The sequence below is a fragment of the Atractosteus spatula genome, chromosome 6, assembly GCF_055471065.1.
Source record: "Atractosteus spatula isolate fAtrSpa1 chromosome 6, fAtrSpa1.hap1, whole genome shotgun sequence".
Lineage (NCBI taxonomy): Eukaryota > Metazoa > Chordata > Actinopteri > Semionotiformes > Lepisosteidae > Atractosteus > Atractosteus spatula.
This window is the reverse complement of record NC_142711.1, coordinates 60,172,291-60,196,861: the sequence shown is the minus strand read 5'-3', so window position 1 is coordinate 60,196,861 and position 24,571 is coordinate 60,172,291. Positions and strand designations below refer to the sequence as shown.

General features: G+C 39.4%; 1 protein-coding gene across 2 annotated transcripts in view; it reads right to left on the bottom strand.

Moving 5' to 3' along the window:
* The window catches only part of gmds (GDP-mannose 4,6-dehydratase), a 303,343-nt gene that overhangs the window by 43,900 nt on the left and 234,872 nt on the right, over positions 1–24,571 (bottom strand). For both annotated transcript variants that reach the window (XM_088919281.1, XM_088919282.1), the window contains exon 8: positions 2,264–2,382. In XM_088919281.1, the coding sequence (XP_088775407.1) occupies positions 2,264–2,382 (119 nt within the window). The remainder of the gene's footprint in view (positions 1–2,263; positions 2,383–24,571) is intronic.

Below are 24,571 nucleotides of genomic sequence, written 5' to 3'. Positions count from 1 at the left end.
AAGGAAACAGGGGAATTGTTTGTGAAACATGAATGGTTTTGGCCCTGGATCTAATCCACTGACTCAGTGTTTTCAAGCAATACTTCATAATAAATAACAAAAAAAGCAAACATGGCATTTATAAATCACCAACCTCATGTAATATTCTACAATTCCTAAAATTTAATCCAAGTCTTACACAGAGATGACACAATTCTGAGAAGATCAAAGCAATGTATTCATTTAAGGATTGCTTTCAAAGAGCAGGAATTCAGTAGCTGAACGGATTGGTGTGTCTTCATAAAGCTGACTTGATTTTTATTCTCCTTATCTCTGAAATTAGGCAAACCTGTTTTTTAACTAAACAAGTACTCTCTTAAAGCCTCTCAGCAGTGTTATAAGCCAGTACACAAACTGTTTAAATCAAGAGAGGCACACACGCACAGAAGCTATTCAAGGGGACTGTTTTTCATTAAAGACCTGCAAATGGGTCAAACCGATACTCTGATATACAGAACACAACAGCAGTGGTGTTCCCAATAATGATCCTGTAATTAAAAGAAAAAATCACAAATGCCATTTCAATTAAAATTTTATGGGCCCTAACAAAATCAGTGAGAGAAAAATCTTATTAAACTGAATGAATGGAGGGGAAAGGGGAGTTCATCTGCTCGTCTATCTATGATTCCAAACATCAAAGCAGAAATTCATGCTGGTAGGCTTTTCAATCTTAAGTGAGTTTATAATGTCTTGAAAACAAGTCCAACAGTAGAAGTTAAAGAGGGCTGAATGAAGAAAACATTAAATATTAAAATCTCACAGTAGGGGTCTCATTTCCCTGCCTTTAACTTAAATACTGTCCTTGTTTTGCAGAACAGCTACTTTGCCTTCCTTTGCTTGTTGAGAAATCCCTCTATAGCTACATGAGATGGACAAGCAATACGTTTTGCAAAGCATTATACAATGCTAGTAATATATGGCGCAATTCAAAAATTAAACTAAAATATGCACATAAAATGCATATATATGTACTTCATCTTAGGTCTGCCTGACAAAGACAGAATAAACAGTTAAACCTTATTGCAATTACAGTATTAGGCAGGGTTTGGCAAATAACTGTACCAATAGTTCACATCTTTTTTCACATTCTGAAGCACTTGTGCTATCTGCCTTTCTGAATCAATACACATAATCAAAAACAACACAACAAAAACCACTGTTAAGTCAATAAAATAATTGACTTCTCCTTGTTTCTTTCACTCGTGAAACTAATATGATGCACTGAGAGAGGAACAACCTGGTTCCAAACAGCGATTCACTTCAAATAACTCTGCTTTGCCAGCATGGATCTTCATAAACAGAGTGCAACATTTTCCTGACCATATCATTCAAAGCCTTTCTTGCAAGGTGCAAACACCTTGGTGTCATTATCTCAAAGCATTCATTTACTGCATTGGCATTTTCCTGATACGCGATGTTTTGGGGCACAGCCTGATTTAAGACTTGTGTGGGTCTCTCTATATTGTCGAGTCTACTTATTTTGATTTGATAATTGCACCTCTAAAGTAAAAATAACTCCTGCACAGTAAATTGCACAGAAGTGCAAAGCGGGGAGAATGTCGGCTCATCAGGTCCTATGTCGGTATCTGACACAGCACTGCGCACTTATTTGTTTCCACAGGTTATCTCTCTCGTCATCTCGGTTACTCTTTTCAGAAGCCTTATTATGCAGCGGCTGTAATCAAACGCAACACCAGGAAACCAGGTGGCATTCCAAAACATTCAACACACCAGGAACAAGACAAAAAGATGAAGAGGCCTGTTTGGCTTCGTGAAACAGAACTCAAGAAATCAAAATAACAGATCTGATTTAATATGGATACCAAACAGTCCATATTCATACAAAGTTCCACTATACAGTATAATTGCTGGAACCCTTCATCTTCCTCAGAATTTGTGTCACGGAAAGTACCAGTATTGCATTCATACATCTACTGTACATGGCATTGCAGAAAAATCTTTTCTGCTTGCTTTCTGTGACTTTTAATCCAGTTGTCTCTTATCTTGGTGGCACCCTTTCCTTGGTTTTTCCATTTGGATGAGGAATGCGGCAATCTTCGCTTGGCGGAACGGTTTTTTATAACTCCAGCCGTTACTCATCCGAGGAGGAATCTCAAAGGCAATCACATAAAGACCGCGATATATCTGTTCAAATCCCTTTATAATTGGAAAGAAGCATGAGTCAGAGGTACAAAGCATAATTTCTCCACGGCCTTCTACTTACACAATCGTTTTCCCGATGTGCATGAATGCTTTTTCCACAAACTCCCGGACGCTGTGGACTTCCCCGGTTGCTATAACAAAGTCCTCCGGCTCATCCTGTTGCAGCATCAGCCACATGGCCTGAGAGGGGAAAAAGAGAGGAATTGTGGGTATTGGCAGAACTCAAGACATTTCTGTGCACTCAGGGCACTTCCGGTTTCTTTACAATCTAAACAGCCGTGGGGGAGCCCAGACAAAATCCAATGAGCAGCCACTTGCCGTATGAAATTCAGCGAGACGTTTTGCTCTTGGGATACTGTTGGCTTATACAATGCTGAAGGGGATTTGAACAGTAAAAAAGGCTCAGTCCCACAACCAGGCACTGTTTAGAGACCACGATCGGAGGACAGACGTGGATGGTACATTTAAGACTGATGTCAGGAAGCATTCCTGTGAAGAGACGTTTGTGGGTATTTTAGACATATCACTTAACCATATATGTAAAATGCTGTTTGAATTCTGTTGCTCTAGTCTTTTTTGTCATGTTTTCTTTTGTAGATTATTTTAGACTTCTGAGAAAAGGGACTTTGGAGCAAAAGTAAAGAATAACAAAGATTACAAAAAATGGCCATTGTTCAAAGTTGTTGATTTCTGTTGTACGATACATCATTCCTGTAAAGTGCTAAAAGCACCGTTTCACATTTTCAAAGATGTATAAAATGAAGAAGGTTCTTTGAAGTGACCGATACAACTGTGGGCTGAGCTATGTTACATGTTAAAAAAGGGCTATCGACTGATAAAACAGGGAGCTCACCATGTCTAGGGTTTCTGTTGTCAAGAATCACCTCCATGGTGTCTAATGCTATAAGAGACTTGCTTTACATTCCTTCAGTTGCATGAAAGTCCACTCACAACGGATAATCCGAAAAGCCAGCAGGTAACTCAAGCACTTTTAAAGATAAAATATTAATATAAAAACAAGGGCACTTTCACAGTGAGTCCTGCTCAGCACATCCTGGTGAGGAACTGGGAGACTGAGAGAGAGTGGGTGCCCACACAGGTGGGACCGTCAAGGTCCAGGCCATGGAAAATCACTCAGAGACCGAGTTCACTGGGACTGCAGGACACATAACACAAGAGCAGGTTCTTCATTTAGTACAAAACGTTCAAAACAACAGAAGGGCAGTCACAAATGCAAATGAAACAGCCCACTCAACACAGCTTTATTTTTAAATTGACATTCAGTTAGCCTGTTGTTTCTGAACAAGATGTTATATAAAAAAGAGACACTGTTCAAAAATGGCTTTTCAACTTGGAATTCTCCTGGTTACTCTACAGCCAAAGGGACACTTCACATCCTCATGGTTATAGACGTCCAATGGATGTGTACATTCAAACAGGAAGGTGGGATATCTTGCCAGCCAGAAAAGGCTTGAAATCCAGGCTTGAAAAGCTGGAATTCCACCCTAATTTAAAAAAAAAATGTTCCCCTTTCCCTCCTGTGAATTTTGAAAATTAAACACAATTCACGCATTCTTTAAACTTTTTTTGCTGCTTCAGTACGCAAAGGATGAAAGAGCTCCGACAGCTGTGCCTGAGGAAAGTCTTTGCGATTTCCTGTGCAGAATCCCGGAAATATATTAAAGCGATCCAATAAATAAATACATACATTTATGAACAGGCCTAAAACCTAAGACCTTGTGAGGAGGCTTGCAGTCTGAGAAGCCTAACCTTTGCACTTCTGTGCTGCCGTCATCGAAATCCTCCTGGGAAGTCAAATGTGGGAACCATGAACAAATTTCCCAAGGGCATCCTCTCCCATTTTAAATCATTTATCGACACACACGGTGCTGCATTCCATATAGCGGCCTTTGAGCACCGCGAGCTCAATGACTTTTAAAAACTCATAAAAAACAATAGCTATAGTATTAAAAGCAGTAAAGATACCAGACAACGCAAAAATGGTATGTTTACGGATATGTGATAACAGAGACAGGGGGTTTCGCATGTGGCCATGTAATACAGGCTGGGACAAGAGAAGGACTTGCTGCAGGACAGCGGAGGAGCAGTTGAGGGAACAAAGTCACAGCTGAGAGACCATCCAAACTCAGCGAAAGACAGACAAACATGAAATGCCTTTGCCAATTGTCCTAAATGACAGCTGTCGGAATGGGCAATTAAATAAGGTGATAGAGACTCACAGGGAGCAGCCACACAGTACATTATACAACTCAAAGCTCAGAAATACCACATAATCAATACTGCATAACTGCAGCCCATTATAACAGATCCTTAAAATGCCCCTCTTGTGGACTGCTAGACACTTCATTTAACGTTCCATCACATTTCCCACAAGCCTTAAATACTACATGGGATGACATTATCACATAACATCGACATCAAAGCAGGGCAAAGATTTTACGATGCTCTCTGCTCCTCCTGCCCGTACAGGCCCTGTAACCCATGTCTGAAGCAATTATTCACCTAACCCACCAAGCTATAAAACCATTTTATTGCACTTCAACAGCATCATCAGCACACTCCAGAGAAGTAGGAGAGTCCACTTGACTAAAACAGGACCAAGGCTCTGGGGACCAGCTCCAAACACGCAACCAGTAACAGCAGAAAAAAAATGAAAACAAACCAAGGCTGACTAGAAGAACTATCTTTTTTTTTCAAACGCTAACCAACAATACACTTCATAACTCATCCCTACTATTTGAGGGGCTATGAAATTGTTGGAATGTTTTATTAGTGTTAAATACTTTAAAGCCAATGTATGGCTTGAATATTTTCTATGCTATAATAACTATAATATCTACAACATGCAAATCACTATAGGGCAGATGAAGCTTAAACTATATTAAATGACGGAAGCCTACAAGAAAGAAGGAATTGTAACCTTATAAGATGCTGTAATGCATTTTATAACTCATATACAGGCAATGCTTTTTCTGGAAACATACATGCAAAAAGCAGTATTTATGGTAACAACTCCTAACAAAAACAAGAATATGACTTTGGAGCGGCCAGCTATTTTAAGTCTATATTTAGATAGACTGTTAGCTCTTTCAGCTATGTCATTTTCAGAAATAGCCTCCACTTTTACACTATACATAATAGGATTCTTGCGACAATGCTACTCTGACTTACTTGAGTCTAGATAAAAATATAAGAAATGGGCTAATTTGATAGGGTTATGCTCCTTAATTTGGACATTCGACATACATAACACTGCTACCAATGAACATATTCAGATGAGGTATTTTTAATATAAGTTAGCTGTGCCATGTTAGTTTTATATACACTGTACGCTACTGTACTTGGATCTTAAAATCCGCTCACTGCCAGTGATAACTTCATAAGGATGGACACTGACCTCATCCTTCTTTGGAAACAGGGTTTATTTGAAGAAAGAAAAAAAGTTTAAAAATATTAGATCTGCATTTGGGAATGCATGGAGAAGATTAGTCAGATGGGGATTTGTAAGTCAAATGTACATTGCCTTGCAAAAGTATTCAGACCCTTCTACAGTTTTCACATGTTTCTTTAAAGCTTACAGTCATGACAGTAGTAGTAATACATATCTGGTATACACACAAACAGCTCTACACATTCAAGCAAAAAACAACAAAAAAAGAAGGAAAGAGTATAAAGAAAAGTAATGACTGTAAGGATTCAAAATATTTGCTGTGGCAAACCCGGTTTAAGTTAGCTCCACAAAATGACCTTAACGAGCCACACAATTAGTGGTAGTAATAGAATAATTGTTCACATGATTTCACAGCAGATACATTCTATATTGTCCCTCAGCCAATAAATATGCAGCAGAAATTCAGCCAGGAAGACTAAGGAGATTTCAAAACAATCGAGAAACATTTCAAAGGCTCCTAATATCTCTTTGAGCATGGAGATGTCGATCTTTAAGAAGTGGAAGGCACCCAGACACTGCCTAGATCAGGCTCCCACCCCATACTGAGCAGCTGGGCAAAGCCAGCTTGATGAAACTGGTTACGGAGGCCTCTGTGAGGCCAGTGGGGACATTGAAAGCTACAGAGTTCAATAGCTGAGATGGGGGGATGTCCATGGGTCAACGATATCCCTGTGAAACCAGAAAGGGGCTTGTGTGGAAAGAAAAATAATTCCATCTGAAATCATGCATGGAGTCTGCAATGAAGGGCCTAAGTGATACTGCAAACATGGGGCAAAAAGGTTTCCTGGTTAGACAAGATAAAATCAGAATTTTTGGTCTAAAAGCGAATTGTTAGGCATACATCTGATGAAAATCCATTATCGAACACCACTCAGTCAGCACCATCTCTACTGTCCCGCATGGTGGTGGCAGCATATTACAGTCCTACTTCTCATCAGTAGGGAATGGGACGCTTGTCAAGACTAATGGTAACACATACAGTAAGGAGCACTGCAAAAGTACTGCAAAACCTAAGGGGACAACCAACTTCAGACCTCTACAACTGGGGCAAAGTTTTAAACTTTCAGCAATTATTCGAAGCACAAGGCCCCTGGAGTGGTTTAAGAGTAAGGAAGTCAAAGAATTCAGCCAAAGAATTGAATCCTATTGTTAATCTGTGGAAAGACAATCTGTAAATTATTTTACCCTTACAAGAATTCAGTCTGAGCACTGAGGTGTTGAATAAAATATTAAGATGAAAAAATGTGTCATCACACATTTAATTTCACAAAATGGGATACCAGAGGAAGGGTCTGAATACTTTCACAGGACACTGTAGAGATAAATGTCAGGTAAAGATAAATTATGTAATTTTCTCTTTCCTCTTCATCAGCTCTAAAAACAATTAACAGTGAACCCCCAAAATGAAAGTAGGATTAACAGCAAAAAAAAACAAACAAAAACAACCAATTAATGTTTTTCAGTGAGAGTGCCTAATTTGTTTAACTTGGTTAGGAGCAAAGGGGGATTGTACACGCATGTACTGTATCTACTACTGCAGATATTATTTCCAAAGGATGTATATCTAGATGGCAAATGAGAGACTGTGTCATTACCTGAGAACATATGGTTCTTCAGTTTTATTCTAGGCTGCCAGCTGGTACTGGATGAATTGTGCTTTACTCAGTAGGTTTATGTCATCAATAAAATAAGCAAAGCAAATGTCATTTTCACCTTGGCTGCCCTTAGAAGATAAATCAGAAGTCAAACAGCTACAAGTCCAAGAAATTGTATTTATGGTAGATCTTTAACAGTGATGAAAATAAAGAAAAAGAAAAAAAAAGTAAGACCACATAGTATAACGAATTGGCATCTTGTGAGATGTTAAGTTTCTTTACTGTAACACGCAGAGCTGTTTGCACTGACCTTTTCACATCCCATTCAAAGAAAACAGCTTTAGCAGGTCCCTGGGCGCTTGTGGATACTCTGCAAATCAGATTAATAAAAGCTGCGGGACAGCTCAGTCTCTTGTACTTCATATCACCTGAAGAGAGTTCACTTGGAGGCTCTGAGCTCAGCTGAGGCAGAAAAACCCAAACACACTCACAAACAGCTGTAGTGAGCAGGAGTGTGTGGCTGACTTCTCCTTTAATCTTTTCTAGGCCTTCTGAGGTCCTGTTCCATATTTTGTTCCCCATTTTGTCTTGACAGCAAAGCCGTCAAACGAGTCTTCCCTCCCCTCCCTGCCCGTCAGCGATGCCTCAAACAGGAGAGCGGGAGAGCGAGGCGAGAGAAGCTGAGACTCCTAGATGACCCCAAAATTAACCGTGCTCCAGGGATGAAGCGTGCTGGGTGGGACAACATGGGCAGCTGCCAGAGTTTTTCCTCCCTGGAGTGTAACATTCACGTGGGGAACAGCCACAACACTACGACCACTGTAATCGGTCCTCATCTTGGCTTTTGGAAACTACGCTCATATGAATGGTTAAAACCAACAGGAGGCCACTGGGCCCATCTAGGTCATTCAGTAGCTGGTTACTAACAGATCTTATGACATGAGGAAACTAGAGTCTTATGGAAACGGTACAGTTAACTCATGATATTTGTAAAAGATATGTTATGCATGTGTTTTTTCCTTAATCAAAATCTTGCTGGTTAAACAGGAACTAACATTTATGTCTGCAAAAGCCAGCTACTTAAACCAAAACAGGCAAGAGTTTGGTTTTAAGTAGACTGACTCTTAGTATCTTAGAGATACCCTTCAGCTTTAAGTATACCCCAATAACACCTCCTTGTGTAGTAGTGATAACCGCATTTCATTTTGATAGTTCACAGCTCATGCGGGCATCTCTAACAGTGTTGACCTCGGATACATGAAATTGAAGGCTAATCATTTGTACTCATTCAGCGATCATACTTGTTTTCATCAAGAGTTCTGGAACTGAAACTGTTAAACGTTGTACCTGATGGGATGTTCATTAAGAAAAGCAGTCCTCCAGGAAACACAGCAATTTGACAGTATTTTGGCCAACTCTGACATAAAGAGCCTCAGTTCATTCTAGCTATGGGTCATCTGATACTGCCAGTAACGATTCTTTAGTGGCTTACATAGGCTGATCCCAATGTCGATTCCAGACTCTCCAGTTATCAGAAAGAATGCAGCTGCTTCTGAGATTAGGGCTCACACCAGAGACTTCATCACAGCTGGCCTGCTGAACAAGAGTTTCAGACTGTGTCGGATGAATTTTCACCACTGATACAGATATCCTTCAGAAAATGTCAGCACTACAAATCTGGCCTGCCTTAATCCTACCTGTACGCCTTGAAGCTGACTAGGAAGCCCCAAAAGCTTTTTACAAGGATAATTTCAAAACAAAATCTTTGTTTTCTTTGATTTTTGATTTTTTATCAGGTAGCTACTGTATGCAGTAGGCTTTAGAAAGGGAAGAAGAGTGTATTTTGTACTTCAAGTACATATACTATCCAAACCTACAGCGCATCATTTTATATATTCTGCACACAGTACTTTGCTGATTCTAGAAACTGCACTACATTCTGCATATGGTAAAATACTGTACAGATACTGTAAAATGTAACCAATATATTGGCGGCCTTCTTGTCTATATCACTGCAAAACTAAAGTTGTGGAAGTTAGGAATATATCCAGTTTATTGTGTTATATCTCTTCTTGCTGGAATTTAGGATATCAACAGGCTAAATCCTCAGTGCATTTTTTAATGATTTCCACTGGGGTTCAAAAATTCATTAAGATGAAACCTGAGAAGTGTTTCGTCCCAAATCTTCAGACCTTCAGAAAGGAAAGGCTCCAAAAGTCAATTAATGAACTCATCATGTCTCCGGTTGTGTATTTAGTCAAAACGGTTGTTCTTGTGAGTAAAAACAAAGGATATGACGTAAACAACTGATGTAAACAGTAAAACTGTAGTTGAGATCACAAATGCCCCCAAAAAACTTTCAAAGAATTTGATTTTTTAACACAGAAACCAGCTGTTAAACTAGAAGTGTCCATTTTTGTGATGATAATCTTTATTTTGTACCATACTTTTCACCGCATGCTAAAACAGACTTGCAAAGCAGAGCCAGAGACAGAAGAGATGATTAACATGTCTGAGGTCCTTGACAAAGATCTTATCATATACAAAGTGGAAGTATTTTCCATACTTTTTTTTCTTAAGTATAAAATCATTGGAAAAAACTGATGAGGAATAAAAAAGTTCAATTATTATACAAAAGTCAGATTTCAAGGAATACTGCTAATTTTCAAATTATAACCCTCTCTTAATTACAGTTCCTTCTAAAGACGTAAAGGATAAACAAAGGTTACTTTGGATACATTCTGTTCAAGTCGCCCTCAGTGCATTTATTTTGTTATTACTCAGTTAATGTATTTTTATAGAAAGTAAAGTTGAATATGATGGACAAAACAGACGAAAACGGAGGGTCATAACATACAGTACACAGAGTTAGCACTTAGCTTTGTGGTGCCTCTAATCTCCTTAAGGAATAAGTGTGTGAGTACCTAAGTTTTAAATCAGCCTGTTCTTCCATTGGCCGCTGATAACAGATTGCCATGAAACTGTGGGGTACCTAATTCTCTGGAGTTTCCTTCCTTGGGGTTGTCGTAGGAAGAACTTGACAAATGGCAAAGTGACTCCAACCTACAGCGCTGATGTGTAACTGATGCTGGGCAAGATAAATATCCTCAGACCCCTCAGGAGCCTTTCCATCATGTGGAAATGTTCCCTGTTCAGGCTTGTCCTACCCGATAAAGCTTCATGAGCTGATAGCCGAATGTCCACCTAGCCGTCCACTGGAAAGCATAAACAGTGAAGTCATAGCTTGTGTGGGGTGTGCTTAGAAAAAAGAAGTGTCACATTTATAGTTAAACATCCTTTAAATGGGAGTTCAAGAATATTAAGTTCTCACTAAACGAGTCATAAAGTTTTGTATTTTGAGCTTATGTGAAATGTAATTTACTGGGCATACAGTGTACTGCACTCAGTTCCTGAAGTGTGAGAAAACGAAAGGCTTTTTACACTCTTAAGCAATGTCATTTATTGTGCTACAGCATTCCCTAAGCTGTCTGGAATTGTCATGTAAGTGAAATGCATTTTTCTTATAAATTAAATGTGATGCAATTTTCCTACAACAGTAATCACTGATCAGAAATCAAGGAATTTGCACTGAAAAATGCACTTGGACTGTATAGTGTTTTCTTACAGATTCAGAGTACCTAGATTGAAAACATTGTGAAGGAGTCTTTATGACAGCAGGGATAAGACTGTTCTACTATGCTTAAGTTGTAATTCATAAAATTTTTTATAGTTTCTAAATCTTTATTTTAATATATTTTCATAGACCCTAGGTTTGGCCACAATTCTAGCCATGGGGTTCTGGATGTACTAGAACTCAAGGAGAAAATACTGAATAGTAGCTGTGAAAAATAAAACCCTGGTGATAGTTCTTACATATTTTTCACTATTTAAAACTAGGGTCAAAAGTACTGTAAGACCAAGATTCATCAACAATACAGCTTTGTTCAACGTAAGTGAGTCAGTACACTAAAATAGCCACAATTCTGAAAAGAGCACCTGAAGATAAAGAGATGCAAAAAATGTTAATGCTACAGTATTTAAAAAAAAACATTACTCTGGGATTCTTGAAGAAAAGGATGAAAATCTTGAAACAGCTGGCTGTGAAACACAAGATGCTAAATGGGCCAAGTAGTTTCTTGTTTTCATCAACGCAATTGAAATGCTTTAGAATTTGCTTAGAAGTGCAATGACGAGCCAGGAAAGTTTTAGAACAATATGCAATGGAAGGGTTAGATCAGAATAAGCCTTGCTTAAAAAAGTTTAAACTGTGTAGAAAGAAAGGAACTGCTGGTACTCCAAAGAATGGCACCTCATCTGCAAAGCGTGGTGGAGGTAATGTCATGGCCTGGGCTGACAAAACTGTCTTGCTCATCTCGACTGATGATGGAACCGATGGCCGCAGCAGCAATCGTGAAATTAACAGAAACATTTTGTCTGCTAATGAAGGAGAAAAGACTTCTAAATGTATCGGACGCTGCTTCACCAAGCATAGTAATGTCCCAAAACTTAAAACCAGTACAACTGTGAAGTTCTTCAGGAGACAAAATTGGAAAATCTTATACTGACCTGATCTGTCTCCCAAATGAAATCCAACAAAGCATGCATTTTAGAAAATGTTTAACAATAGGCTTATTTTATAATGTCACTAATGCCAAGAGGATAGTTTTTTAAAACCTGTAATTACAGCTCCACATCGAGGATAAATTACCATCTAACTAAGAATGTCAAAAAGTGTTGTATCTTTTTTATACGATTATACTCATTATACTCAAAAATGTATATAGTTTCAACAGGCTAATTTCATTTAAATTTTATCAGCTCCTCCTGAAGGGTTCAGGAAATGAGTTGAGATGCTCTGCGTGTTATCTTCTAACTATAAACAGTGCTTGTGGGCCTGTTTGAACTCCAACACATACTGATAAGGAAACTGACCAGGTTCCTACAAGGTCAAGCCCAAGGGAATCCAAAAGAAGTAGAATATTTTTTAGCACAGTATTGAGTATTTGGCACGTACTATAAACTAAAACAGCTCCATATACACACAGAACTGGATGATACCTTCTTGGTTTCATAAAAAATACTAACAGGCAAACATAAGAGCCCCTTTTAATAATATAAAATCGTATTCAGTTTATATAATTTTTTTATATTTGTTGTAAAAAGCCAATAAAAATCTTATAAATCCTGATCACAGTTACTGCTATTCTAAATATCTCAAAACCTGAGAGATGTCAAAAACCAAAGTGTTATACAGTAATTAAAACAGGTAACTGGCTTGTTATTTGCCAGGTTTGTGTTCAAAGCAGCAGTCCGCAGTGAAAGGCTACAGGGTTCTGAACTGGAGAAGTGCTCTCACTCAGGCCCCTTCACAGAGCCTGGCGCTCAAACCGAACCGCAGCAACAAACAGGCTACCCTTCCTGACAGAAAGTCACTCCACCCCTTTGCAAAAAAAAGAAAAGATAAAACAGAAGCTACAGAAAATGTAGCTTTGAGTTAAGGGAACAGAATAACAAAACTGACAGGGTTACACGGTGGAGAACCAGGGACTGAGAAGGACAGGTTGCGCAGACGTCTGCTCTTTATTGTGCATGTCCTGGAACTCCCAGAGAATGGCAAAAACCCGCTAAGGCACCTAAGTGCCATAATGTAGTAACCCCAAAAAATAAGCGCAACAGCGTCGTAATGCATGACATAACACACAGTACCTAAAGACATCTGACAGGCAAAAAAGAGACCCTAACGTTGTTCTTGATTTATGGTATGATACAGAGCAAGGTGTGCAGCTAGTATCCTCGCAATGTCTCTCTGCTGAGCAGCAGGCTGTTTCTCTTACAGCAGGCCAGAGTAAGATATCCCCAGGCACTTGACCTCCCAATTCCTCGGCATTTCCTCTCTGGAGTTCACAGCGTCCAAGGGCTGTGGGCTGGGAAAAACGGGGTGGAGTGGATGGGCTCCAGGTTTGTTTATCATCACTGAACGGTTTACTGGTTTTAACGGGAGGGGGGGGGGGGGGAGGGGGACAAGGCTTTGTTTAAATTTCCACGGAGCATAATTAATGGTTATTGACTGGCAAATGAAGAACAGGTGACACCCCGAATCAGAAGATAAATGATCTTCTGTTGTGGCGTGATAATGGCTCAGTAATTGCCACTACGCTGAGGCTGCGCTCCAGTCCCATCGTAATGCTAGATCATGTCCAGAGCACAAAGGAGCCTGTGTGAGAGGCATTCAGCCATTGGCCTCCTTGCCCAGCTGCACAGTTGATTTGGTCCATTTGCTCCCTGATGGACTGCACGGCTGAGGCAAAAGTTCACCCGCTCTCACCTTCCTGTTCACACGCAAAGCCTCCTGACCCCTGCGAATTCGAGGCAAGCTCCTGCAGCACAGCCCCGGCTGCCCTCCTCGCCTGCAATTTGTAAGTTCGCCAGGTAGCAGCGTTTCTGCTTCTCTACCAGCACCGTGACAGCGCCTCCCTGCACGCCGGCCACGTTTCCGCTATGCCAACTGGGAGACAGAGAACAAGGGTCCAGGAATACCACAGCCATCATCTCCTGACAAATTCTTTGTTTCCTGAGTTTCTGTTCAAGAGCACTGCAATGTTTTTTTTTTTACTTGGTGTGTCAGGCATGCAAAACGTCTCTCTTTCCCGTCTCTGTTTAACACTGTTCCAACCAACTGATATCCTAATTGGACACAACTGACATACAGTACAGTACGAACAAAAATACTAAAAGGCAATTGTATTGAAAAGTTGTGTAATCACTGAAATACTGAATTATTTAGTTTGACTTTATTACCGCAGTTTATGTAAAAAAAAAATCTGTGGTACATATAAATGATACACATGTGTGTTCTAAATATATACACACGCCACATGGTAAACTATTGTAATATATCCCGATGTGAGATCAAGCATTGTTCCTTGGAGGGAACGGATAGCATAAAAAGTGCATGGTAGGTTTTATGGATAAATACTTACGATGAAAAAAAGGAAAGCTGAACAGGCAAGAAAACAACAACAACCACACACTGACAGAATTGTTTTAAAAAAGTCTGTGCATCAAGTCATAAAGAAATACAAGAAGAACGATTCTGCATCCGAGGCAGTAATTGTCAGAATGCTCTCACCGACTGGGAGAAGGCTGCTTGTATTTATTTGTGTGGCTCGAGGAAACTTGGCAAGCATCTTGTGAAAGGAATTCCTTTGTAATTTACCTTGACTGAGTAAACAACATATATAGTTTAACAATGTTGACATCTGCAATATCTTAAAGCAAACACTTAATACAGCTATGATTAAGGGCAAATAGAGCCCTTATTATCCAAAATCAGCCCTTCCTCTTTATATTAAAGTTCCATTTTACAAAATGAGCACATTAACTACAGAATTCATAGACTGGTAAGAAATCAAACACAGGCATCTTTATCAGAGGGAATACAACTGAACAACTGAAGTGAGGGACTTTTTCTCCACAGTGAAATACCCACATCGATGTAAAGAGCAGAAGTATTTGTTAAATCCTCCACAAATATTGAAAATAAAAATGCTGTTTTTTCTATGGCCTTGGTGAAAAAGGTGTATAGGTTGAAATTTTCCCTTAAAAAATAAGCTATAGATATCCTCAGTTCTCACACACATTTCTAGAAGTGTTTCGGTTGTTTTCACAAGGGTTATGATGCCCATTGCCTGTGTTTTCACAATCATTCCATTCGTGTTGCAGTAGGAAAGTGTTAGGTTTTCACAAGCCTTTGTGCAGATTTCACCTTTGACCCTCTGCTGTGAAACTGGTAAATGGTTTAAATATCCTAAAACTTCCATTACACCCAGACTACTACTTGTACTACTGAATAAATCACTGATTTTTTTAAGATATTGGGGAAGTACAATATTAACAATATAGTTATTGGTGAATTATATTAATAATTTTAATACAGAAAAATAAATTGATGCAGCTTTTAAACAGTAAGAAATAACTATTCTTGTCTTACCAACATACTAACTAGGGGCATTATGTAGATATACTTCTTTTTGAGAAATTGTAATGTTTAAAAACGGGTTAAAAGCTCTTTTTATGTACTATGATGAACAGCAGAGATAAGATTTTAGTTTGGGTAAAAACATAAATGTTAATGGTCCCCACACTCATATGTTACTTTTTTAATAACTAACAGTATATATAAAATATTATAGGTGATTGCTGGGGCACATTTGGCAGGAACTTCACTGACCAGAAAGCTCAGCTTGCTAATATTTCATAAGCAACGATGCCTCTAGTGTCATTAGCAAAGGGCAAAAGGGCATAAGTACAGTACATACTCCAGGATATCTGTGCATTCATTCAAAGTAAAACAGAGGAGCGACTGCAGATCAGTTGATTGCAAATTTCAACCTGGGGCACGAACTGTCAGTTTAAAGAAAAACAGTCCAAGGAGAATTCAAAAGAGAGGGATACCAATGTACAAACTGCTCCTCACACCTCACACTAGAACGTCTGTGAGTCTAGTGATGCCAAGAGCACAGGCAAAAGACTGCCACTAATGGAGAAATGTGCTTCGGTCAGATCATCCTTCACCATGTTCTCAACAAACAGGCTGAGCACAGGTGTGGTGTCTCCCTAAAGACCTTTACTGTTCTGAGGGCTTGGTTCCAACAGTGAAGGGCTCTTCTGGTTTCACGATGTTGTGAGGGGCATTTTCACGGTATGGTTTGGTGCATATCTCAACCCCATGCTGCAGCAGTTCCTTCCTGCTGGGAAGGGTGTCTTCCTGGATGACATCTCCCTATCCCCTCGACGAGCAGGAAACTGATGTCATCTATACGTCATGGCCTTCTCAGTGTCCTGATCTGAACCCAACTAAACACTGGTGGGAAATTCTCAAATGGCAATCCTGGAATCCCCTAAGACCAGATATGTCATCCTTTAGGGAGAGTGAAGGTGGAGCCAAGGATAGAGAATTCTGCAGGTTTTCAAAATATTGTTATCTTGAGAAAGATGTCATGCTATTGACAAAAGTCAATTCAATCTGTTGCAAAACAACTGATAGAATATGATTTTAAAAACGGATATCCCTATAGCTTCAAGGCATCATTCCAGTTTCCAATTTGAATATGCGTACTTTGTGCATGTACGCTAGATCAACAGATTACAGTTAAAATAAAATAAAAGCCTTTATGAATGCCCCTGTTCCAATTCTAACTTTTTTATTCTTAGATTTGATGACATTATGATGTTCCTCTGAAGCTTACATATAAATGTTACACATGAAATTAAAAGTGGATGCACTGTGGTTCAATAAAAAAAGTTGTACAGCTTGAAACTACCCCTGCTTAATACACATAACAACATTGAGGCTAACAGTCTGTGTGGCAGGCATGCAATACTGAAATGTATTTGACACACAAACGTGATCTTATGCGTAGTGCTTTACAACCAGATGAAGCTTTAATTACTGAGATTTACATTTACCGACAATGTTTAAAACATGTGTTGCAGACCTCATAATAGCTGCTAAAGCGTCACCTCTCAAATAACGACATAAATCATAAGTTTAGCAATATCCTAATTTTAGCCACTTTTACCTCATACCTTAACCATTAACCATTACCGGATTAACAAGACTGTAAATCCAGTACAGAGAATACTTAAATGTGGGTGTTTCATTCTTTAACAAGCATTAACTACCAATCAACAAAAAACAGTGCAGAGAGATATCATTACTTTAAGCTTCCCTTAACAGATCAGACGGACAGACAGGAGTTGCCATTCTAATCCCTATGCAGGCTACTGCATGCTGCCTGTTCTTAGTGAGACACTAAGCACAGGATTAACATTACCAGTTTATATGGGTTAATTTACAATGAGCACGGCCAGTTTTTAACAGGATAAAATTGAAGAAAATGTGGTTGTACAAAACCAAAACGTGTCTGATTGACAGAAGTGCGTGTGATTGCTAGATTTGTAAGGACATTCCACATTCTGTAGAGCAGAATGTAAGATTATACTAAGCAGTGGGTAGGATTCTGTGAATCCTCATTTCCCTTACATTCATAAAACTACTTTTCTTAATTAGGTTTGGCACAGACCAGCAAGATGAAGCCATAGTCTGGTCTCTGAAAAACACTGATTTAGCCATCATACATTTTTAACGTGATTTGCACTGTTATCAACACTGACAATTTTACCTTTAGCAAGACACCCCTTAACAGATTTTCATCATAAATTTCTGTTATTGTTCAATTTATTACTGATAATAAGAATTACTGATAGTAGTGAAACACCTAAAATGAACATTTTAAAACACGCTAAAACACATTTCTACTGCTTTCTGTCCTTATATTATACATGCCACATTTTTGTTGTGTGTTTTGGTTATTCAGTAACTTTTGTGGGACATTCAAAGCTTATATGTGATTTATAACAGAATAAAAATTAAACCACACATTTCAGAATACAGTAGCACTCTCTAAGTTCACTCCTTTAAAACAGCACACCTTCTAACACAAGCCTAAGCTTTGTCCTTTGTATATTGATGAGGTGAATATTATGAGTTAACATTAATTTCTTTGCACTTAAAGTTTTCACATAGAAGCTATGCACGTTTAAGGACAGCCGGTGATCTCTGTCACACCACCAGAAGGAGATCAGATCGTGTGTGTTTCTTACAAAGATGTCTTTTCATTACAAAGACCTGTATGCACAAGCACATTCACTTGTACAGTATGTGTGTGAAATATGTTACAGTTCAATGTATGTACACAATGGGGATGTCATCTCATTTCAGGATAGGTGGGGAAGTCAGCCTGACCCTCAAAGCAGTGGTATTGAATGTCGAGAGCAGAAGATGAGAAGCTTTTTCTGCTTCAGTTCATTGCGGATACTTTCCACTGAATGTCCTTCCCATGACTTCACACTGCAGCAGAGTACTTATTAACCGCACCGTCTCCCATGAACACCTCTGCTTGTTAAGCAAGCTAATTGTTAGCTAGACTGACCGTTCAGGCAACAGTTTTGTTTCCTCAAGGCATCAAGGTTAAAATTTATCGCAGTCCATATTAACCAAGAGAGTGGCCACTTTTGACCTGTGTCAAGTACGTTTCCCTCGTTGAGTATCATCTTTGCCGTTGCAAATCCATTACAGCAATATGTTGGGTGGTGAGGCTTCATAAAGAAATCGAAATTCTTTCAGGCTCTGGGGGTTTGGAATACTAGAATCAGGTGCCCTTGTTGTCTTCTCTGTGCAGATTTAAAAAGGTTCAGCCTGTCAGAAAAGGACATTCCTTTTAAGCTAGAGAATAAATTGGAATAAATCCAAAGAACTCCACCAATGTTCAGAAAATATCATTTAAAACATGGCTTGAATATCTCTATCGCTACTGGTTAGGATCATGTCTTTCCATGAATTTCAGGTATATATATATTTCCATTATTACTGTGCTTCCCTTGAAGCCTAACACAGCGCAAGCCGAATTGAAGGCTTGCGCATTTTATGGTGTACTGCCTTGCATTATTTTAAATGACAGTGTGGGTGACTGGCTTTCACCTTCCTTCTGAGGCTTTCTGCAAGTCTTTTGTTCTTTGTTTCTGTATGGCTAAATACAGTTTCCCGAGCTCCTTACGTAAATACCCTAAATATGTAAAGCATGTCAAGATTAACTGATACAACAAGTTTGGCATTTTCTCAGCCTCTGTTTTCATCTTGTCTGCATCATCACCTTGTCCTAATTAGCCCTTCATAGATAGTTCTATAGAAGCTGTGATGTACTGTATAAAACCACAGAATACTGATTTGCTGCCAGTTTTATCATCAGACATAGTTTATGTCACTGCACTATATGGAGAGGTTTGGGGAAAAGAATCTTGCTTTTAATAATTGCTATAATAATTGCTTACACTTATATAGCGCTTTTCTGGACACTCCACTCAAAGCGCTTTACAGGTACCACCAATGTGCAGCATCCACCTGGATGATGCGACGGCAGCCATAGTGCGCCAGAACGCTCACCACACATCAGCTATCAGTGGGGAGGAGAGCAGAGTAATGAAGCCAATTCATAGATGGGGATTATTAGGAGGCCATGATTGGTAAGGGCCAATGGGAAATGTGGCCAGGACGCCGGGGTTACACACCTACTCTTTTCAAGAAACGCCCTGGGATTTTTAATGACCACAGAGAGTCAGGACCTCGGTTTTACGTCTCATCCGAAGGACGGCGCCTGTTTACAGTATAGTGTCCCCGTCACTATACTGGGGCATTAGGACCCACATGGACCGCAGGGTGAGCACCCCCTGCTGGCCCCACTAACACCTCTTCCAGCAGCAACCTTAGTTTTTCCCAGGAGGTCTCCCATCCAGGTACTGACCAGGCTCACACAGTCGTGAGTTGCAGGGTGATATGGCTGCTGGCATATTTTAACTATCACTGATAACAATACAAGTAATATAAGGGAGAGAATCTATGTCCACAGTGGTTCATCACTATTGGGCAAATTAATGAAGAAATGAAGAAAAAGACCAGTTGTTTCACCTGCAGACAGACTTACACAGTGAAGACGCCTTTTCTTTCTCCTGAAACTCTACTCTAGATTAGATTGCTCTGTTCTTCGTAAACTGTCCCACTCAACTTTAAAAATGAATACACAGAAGGTAGATATCTGAAATATGTAGTGCTTTTCCGCCATAAACCGTATTAGGCATTAAAGTGAACAAAGGTTTTCTATTCGGGAATTTCCCCCATGTAGTTCGAACAGTTGTGCAATGAACATGTTTCAGATTCACAGTTTGGCCCAACATGCCATAGACGTTAGGAGAAGAATGAACATATTATAATTGAATATATTTGTAGTAGTTGAAATAACACATTTGGGTCATTAAATATACTATGTGAAGGCCTTTTGTTACAGACTAAATGTGTGTTTTTGTCGTTGTGGAATTAATCTCTTCTTGTTCCTTTGCAGCTAACACAGCCCCCCACTCAAATCAGTACTGGATCTGAGTATTGACCAATAATTATCTGTATATAATAGAATATTATAATATGTAGCAGTCCTTGCTAGCCCGACTTGAAGGGCCTTTTACAAGGGTGGTATTGAGATTGAAACACTGTGCGGCCAGGCATGGCTGCTCTCACACATCTTTATTATGCAGTGCCCGACACGTGTTCTATTTATAAAATAAATCTGTATATTCCTGCAGAGATAAGAAAAAAATATAACTCTAAAGCTCACTGCTAATTCAGCACAACAAAGAGTTCTTTGTTTTGTATGTGGTTCTAGTGACATAAATATTGTAGCACAAGACCCTGCCACGTCTGTTTTCTAGCACATTAAGATTATGACATCAATGGAAATCTCCTTACAATGATGATCGCGCATTCAGTCTGTACTGCACTTCTTCAGACTAGAGTGAAGGTCATCAGCTGGCAATATTTCTACAGGGCAGCAGATGCATTTCTGAGCCCCCATTTTCCTTAATGAACCTCTTTGACATTTGGTAAATAGTTATCATGTAATAATATGCTGATAATGATATGAAAACTTTAACTTCAGTTTTTCACGTACCTGTGCGTCACATAAAATACGTGTAAACTATCTTATGGCCGGCACCTGCATATCATGCCAACAAGAGGGAAGAATAGTAGCTTAATCACAGTATAAGCAACACAAAATAACTTTAAAGGTCAATATAATTCTGACATTTCCCTATTCCTGTAGACCACAGCTTGTTTGTCGCGTCATTACAAGAGATCTTACAAAGGCTCTTTGTTTGTCTCACAGGCAGAGGAACTGAGTGAGTTCTATTCTTTCGCCATCAAGAGGTGTCAAAATATTGAACTTAAGCAGAATCTGTTCTACCTGTTTATTCACCATTGATCTTTCGAGGTTTGCCAGAGGCTAATTCTCCACCCTCCGCACGAAACAGAGACATCAGAATAGTTACTACACTAGATATTTGAGTATCATTTGAGAGTCCCAGCGTTTCTCGAGGTTTTACAGAAAAATACAGTGGGTGGCACCTGGACTCATGTGCTGACTTGGGAATTGGCACATAAGTGGAATCCTACCTGAGTCACAGACATAATGTGTGTGTGCATTCTGGAGTAGGGAATGAATTCAGGGAGAAGGAAAAAGAAAGCAAACCGAGAAATCAAATGAAAGAAGCCCTTCGGTATTATAAAAAGACGTAGCACTAGATTCTTAACACTGGGCAGTGGACAAAGAAGCTGCTCAGAAGTGCTGTAGCTCACAGTGATGATACAATCATTGTAATTGAGTGATGTCAATGGTTTTAGAAGGTAACATTATTCTATCCATAAATGAAAATAAGCAGAATCCATACCCACTCACCGAAAAGGCAAAATACATGAGATTTCTAAACAACTGTGGTGAAGAATACATTTTTCAAGGAACAGGTGCTCTCCTGTCAGCAGTTTCTGTAAGGAAAATTAGTAAGCTTATTCTTTTGTGTGTGATTTCTATGCTTAGCACATACGAATAGCCTTAAAAATATGCAGGGACTGAATTACTTGTTTTCTAACCTCAATGAAGTGCAATGCCAGTTTGTCTGAATTGAGGTTCCCCAGCCAAAACTTCTGCGAGAGAGATGGAAATAAGGTGTGTGTAGTATCTGCCAAATGGATAAACACAGGTCTCTGGTCTGGAGTGCGCGAAGTGAAATTAACAGCACACTGCCCACCCACCGCGAAATCCATAGAAATATGCTTTTGCGCCAAAGCAAAAAAAAATTGGCTGGGGACAATGTGTATATATATATGTGTGCATGTGTGTGTTCATGGGACAAGCTTCCATGCCCTTTATGATTACAAAGGATTTCCACTCATCCAAAAATATTTCAAAGGGCTCTCACATTGAGAGGAAAACGTTAACACATGTGGGAATGAATAATAACAGCAGTAATAAAATGAATTAAAAAAATCTTCAATTTGCATAAAAGGCTTGCATTTCAACAGATGTGGCGTCCTTAGTTCTAGAAACTGAGCCTTGATGAAGGTGTGTTGCGCGTATGCCGTTTAAGGGCAAATCTGTATCTGACTACAAATGGCTGTGGCTCAGTACAGAACACAAGTTCCAAGTGCGAAATGAAAGCAATACGAAGGTATACGAAGGTAAAGGTGAGTGTCAGAATCCGATAGTGGAGAAGGAAAGGGTTGGACTGTAAATATCAGGAATAGGAACGGGACGTGTCCCGCTTATGAGTAATTTACACTATTTTTAATCAAGCTCGTTGTCCTTTTGTATCCTTGAATTTTGGAAGTGTCATCTCGACTCCCCAGACAGAGAACATGTGGGTTTATGCTGTAGTGGTTTCACCAGCAGTTCCTAGCCCTGGTGGGCCTGGGGGACCACTGTCTCTGCTGGTTTTCATTCCAGCTGGGCTCTAAATCAGCAGAACTAATTGATGCCTTTAATTGATCTGTTTGTTTTCATTTAACTTTTGGTTTACTTGTTTCTGCACAAGGCCCTGAAATGCAAAAATACTCCTCTTTCATGATATTGTTTCCAACAGCATCAGTATACAGGACTTTAGGCAGTCTCTCAACCTGCTTGCCTTTATTTCTAATTAAACAGTAGTCATAGGTGATAATTTATGAAGAGCAGACCCTCCGACAATCCCATGATAAGCATTTTTTTCCTTCTGTACAGGTCCTGTGGGATATAGCACTCCTGAATAGAGTTTGGAAACTCAGACATTGGTACAGGATTAATCCCAACTGCACATCTCATTCAACATTTTAGGAGCTGAGGCAAGTTTCAAAATATGCACCAAACACAAAATTGAAATAAATTAGCTTGTGATTAATAACTCAGCTGGAGCATCAACTGGAAGAGATACAATAGTGATGCTCCAGGTGTGCATTGTCACAATCTCCTTTAATGCACTGCAAGCCCACAGCACAATCAACAGGGTTAAGTGTAAGACAGACTCATGCAATTCTTTCTGACAACACAGCCAGCTTACTGAGTGCCTAACAAACTATCACGATGTGCCTTGTGTAGCAAGTCATGATACCCTACTCTGGAGCCTCCTGCATACTTGTTACTTAAATCATCCTAGTGTCTCCATTGAGGAGAAATATTCTAAACTAGACTGTGCATGTCTCATCAGTGTCACCATCTAATACTGTGCCCCTGGACACAGGTCAGTACAGCCCGAAAGCATTAACTCTCTGTTCATTCATCACACAAATCAGGTGAGACTTTGGGATCATCACATTACTAACTCTCAGGCTTTCGCTCATTCCTTACACAAGCCACAGGGACACCTACTCCACAGGAAAGGTTTAACAATGGATTTTGTCTTTTAAGAAATTAAATATACTGCGTGTCATAACAAAAAGCAAGTTCAAGTAGGTGGCTGCGTCAGCATGCGTAGGCTGCAAAGAAACAAGTAAAGGTTTATTCCCTGCTGAAGAGAAAACAGACACAACATCTTGGCAGAATAGCGTCAAGAGTCATCTGAAGAAGGCTCCACAGTCAAAACACTGTGTCTCTTTTACTTTCTTTTCAGTGTGGAATAAACTTTTACTTGTTATATAATAAAAAGCATATTAAGGATATGAAAAATTTTGGGACAGCCCTCTTTAAAATCCATTTGAAAATCCTGTTTGTGTGCTCCTTTTCTGTACTGCTCCTGGTTGCTGTCTTTACTGAGCTCGGCACTAAACTAGACACATCACTGATGTCTCTCAACTCTCCACCCCCTTTCTGACTCCCCTCCTTCTCTCTGTGTGTCAGCAAGGAAAATTAAGCATGTTGACGAGCGTTGGAGTGATTAATGCCTGGCATGTTGGTTAACATGCCTGTGAAACCCAGACTCTTTCTTGGTCTCTTCTTTCAGCATACTTCATCAACAACGTTTCTTATATATCATTCACATGTATCTTTTCTCTGTGCACGAAACACAGAGGATAGACTTTCCCAAGTCCCACCTACAGGGATTTTCTTAAACCTGATGGCTCACACGAAGCTGCGATTTTTAGCAGGACATGTTTTTGATACTATTTTTAGGAAAAGTTGAATGTTTAAAATGCTGCTCCTCCTTCTTCTCAACCTTCTTATTTTGATAAAAAAAACTCACAAAACAAAACACAAAACACAAAACACAAAACAAAAGTTATGATTCGGGCCTGTAAGGCAGGGACAAAGGAATGCCATTCAATTTCTGCTTTTAGGTTCTTGCTCCTCAACATTAATTATTGAGATAAAACATAAAAACTAAAAGCTCAGCAATGACTAATGATTAACCATGCCTCGACATAGTGCAAAAACCTTTGTTTCTCTCT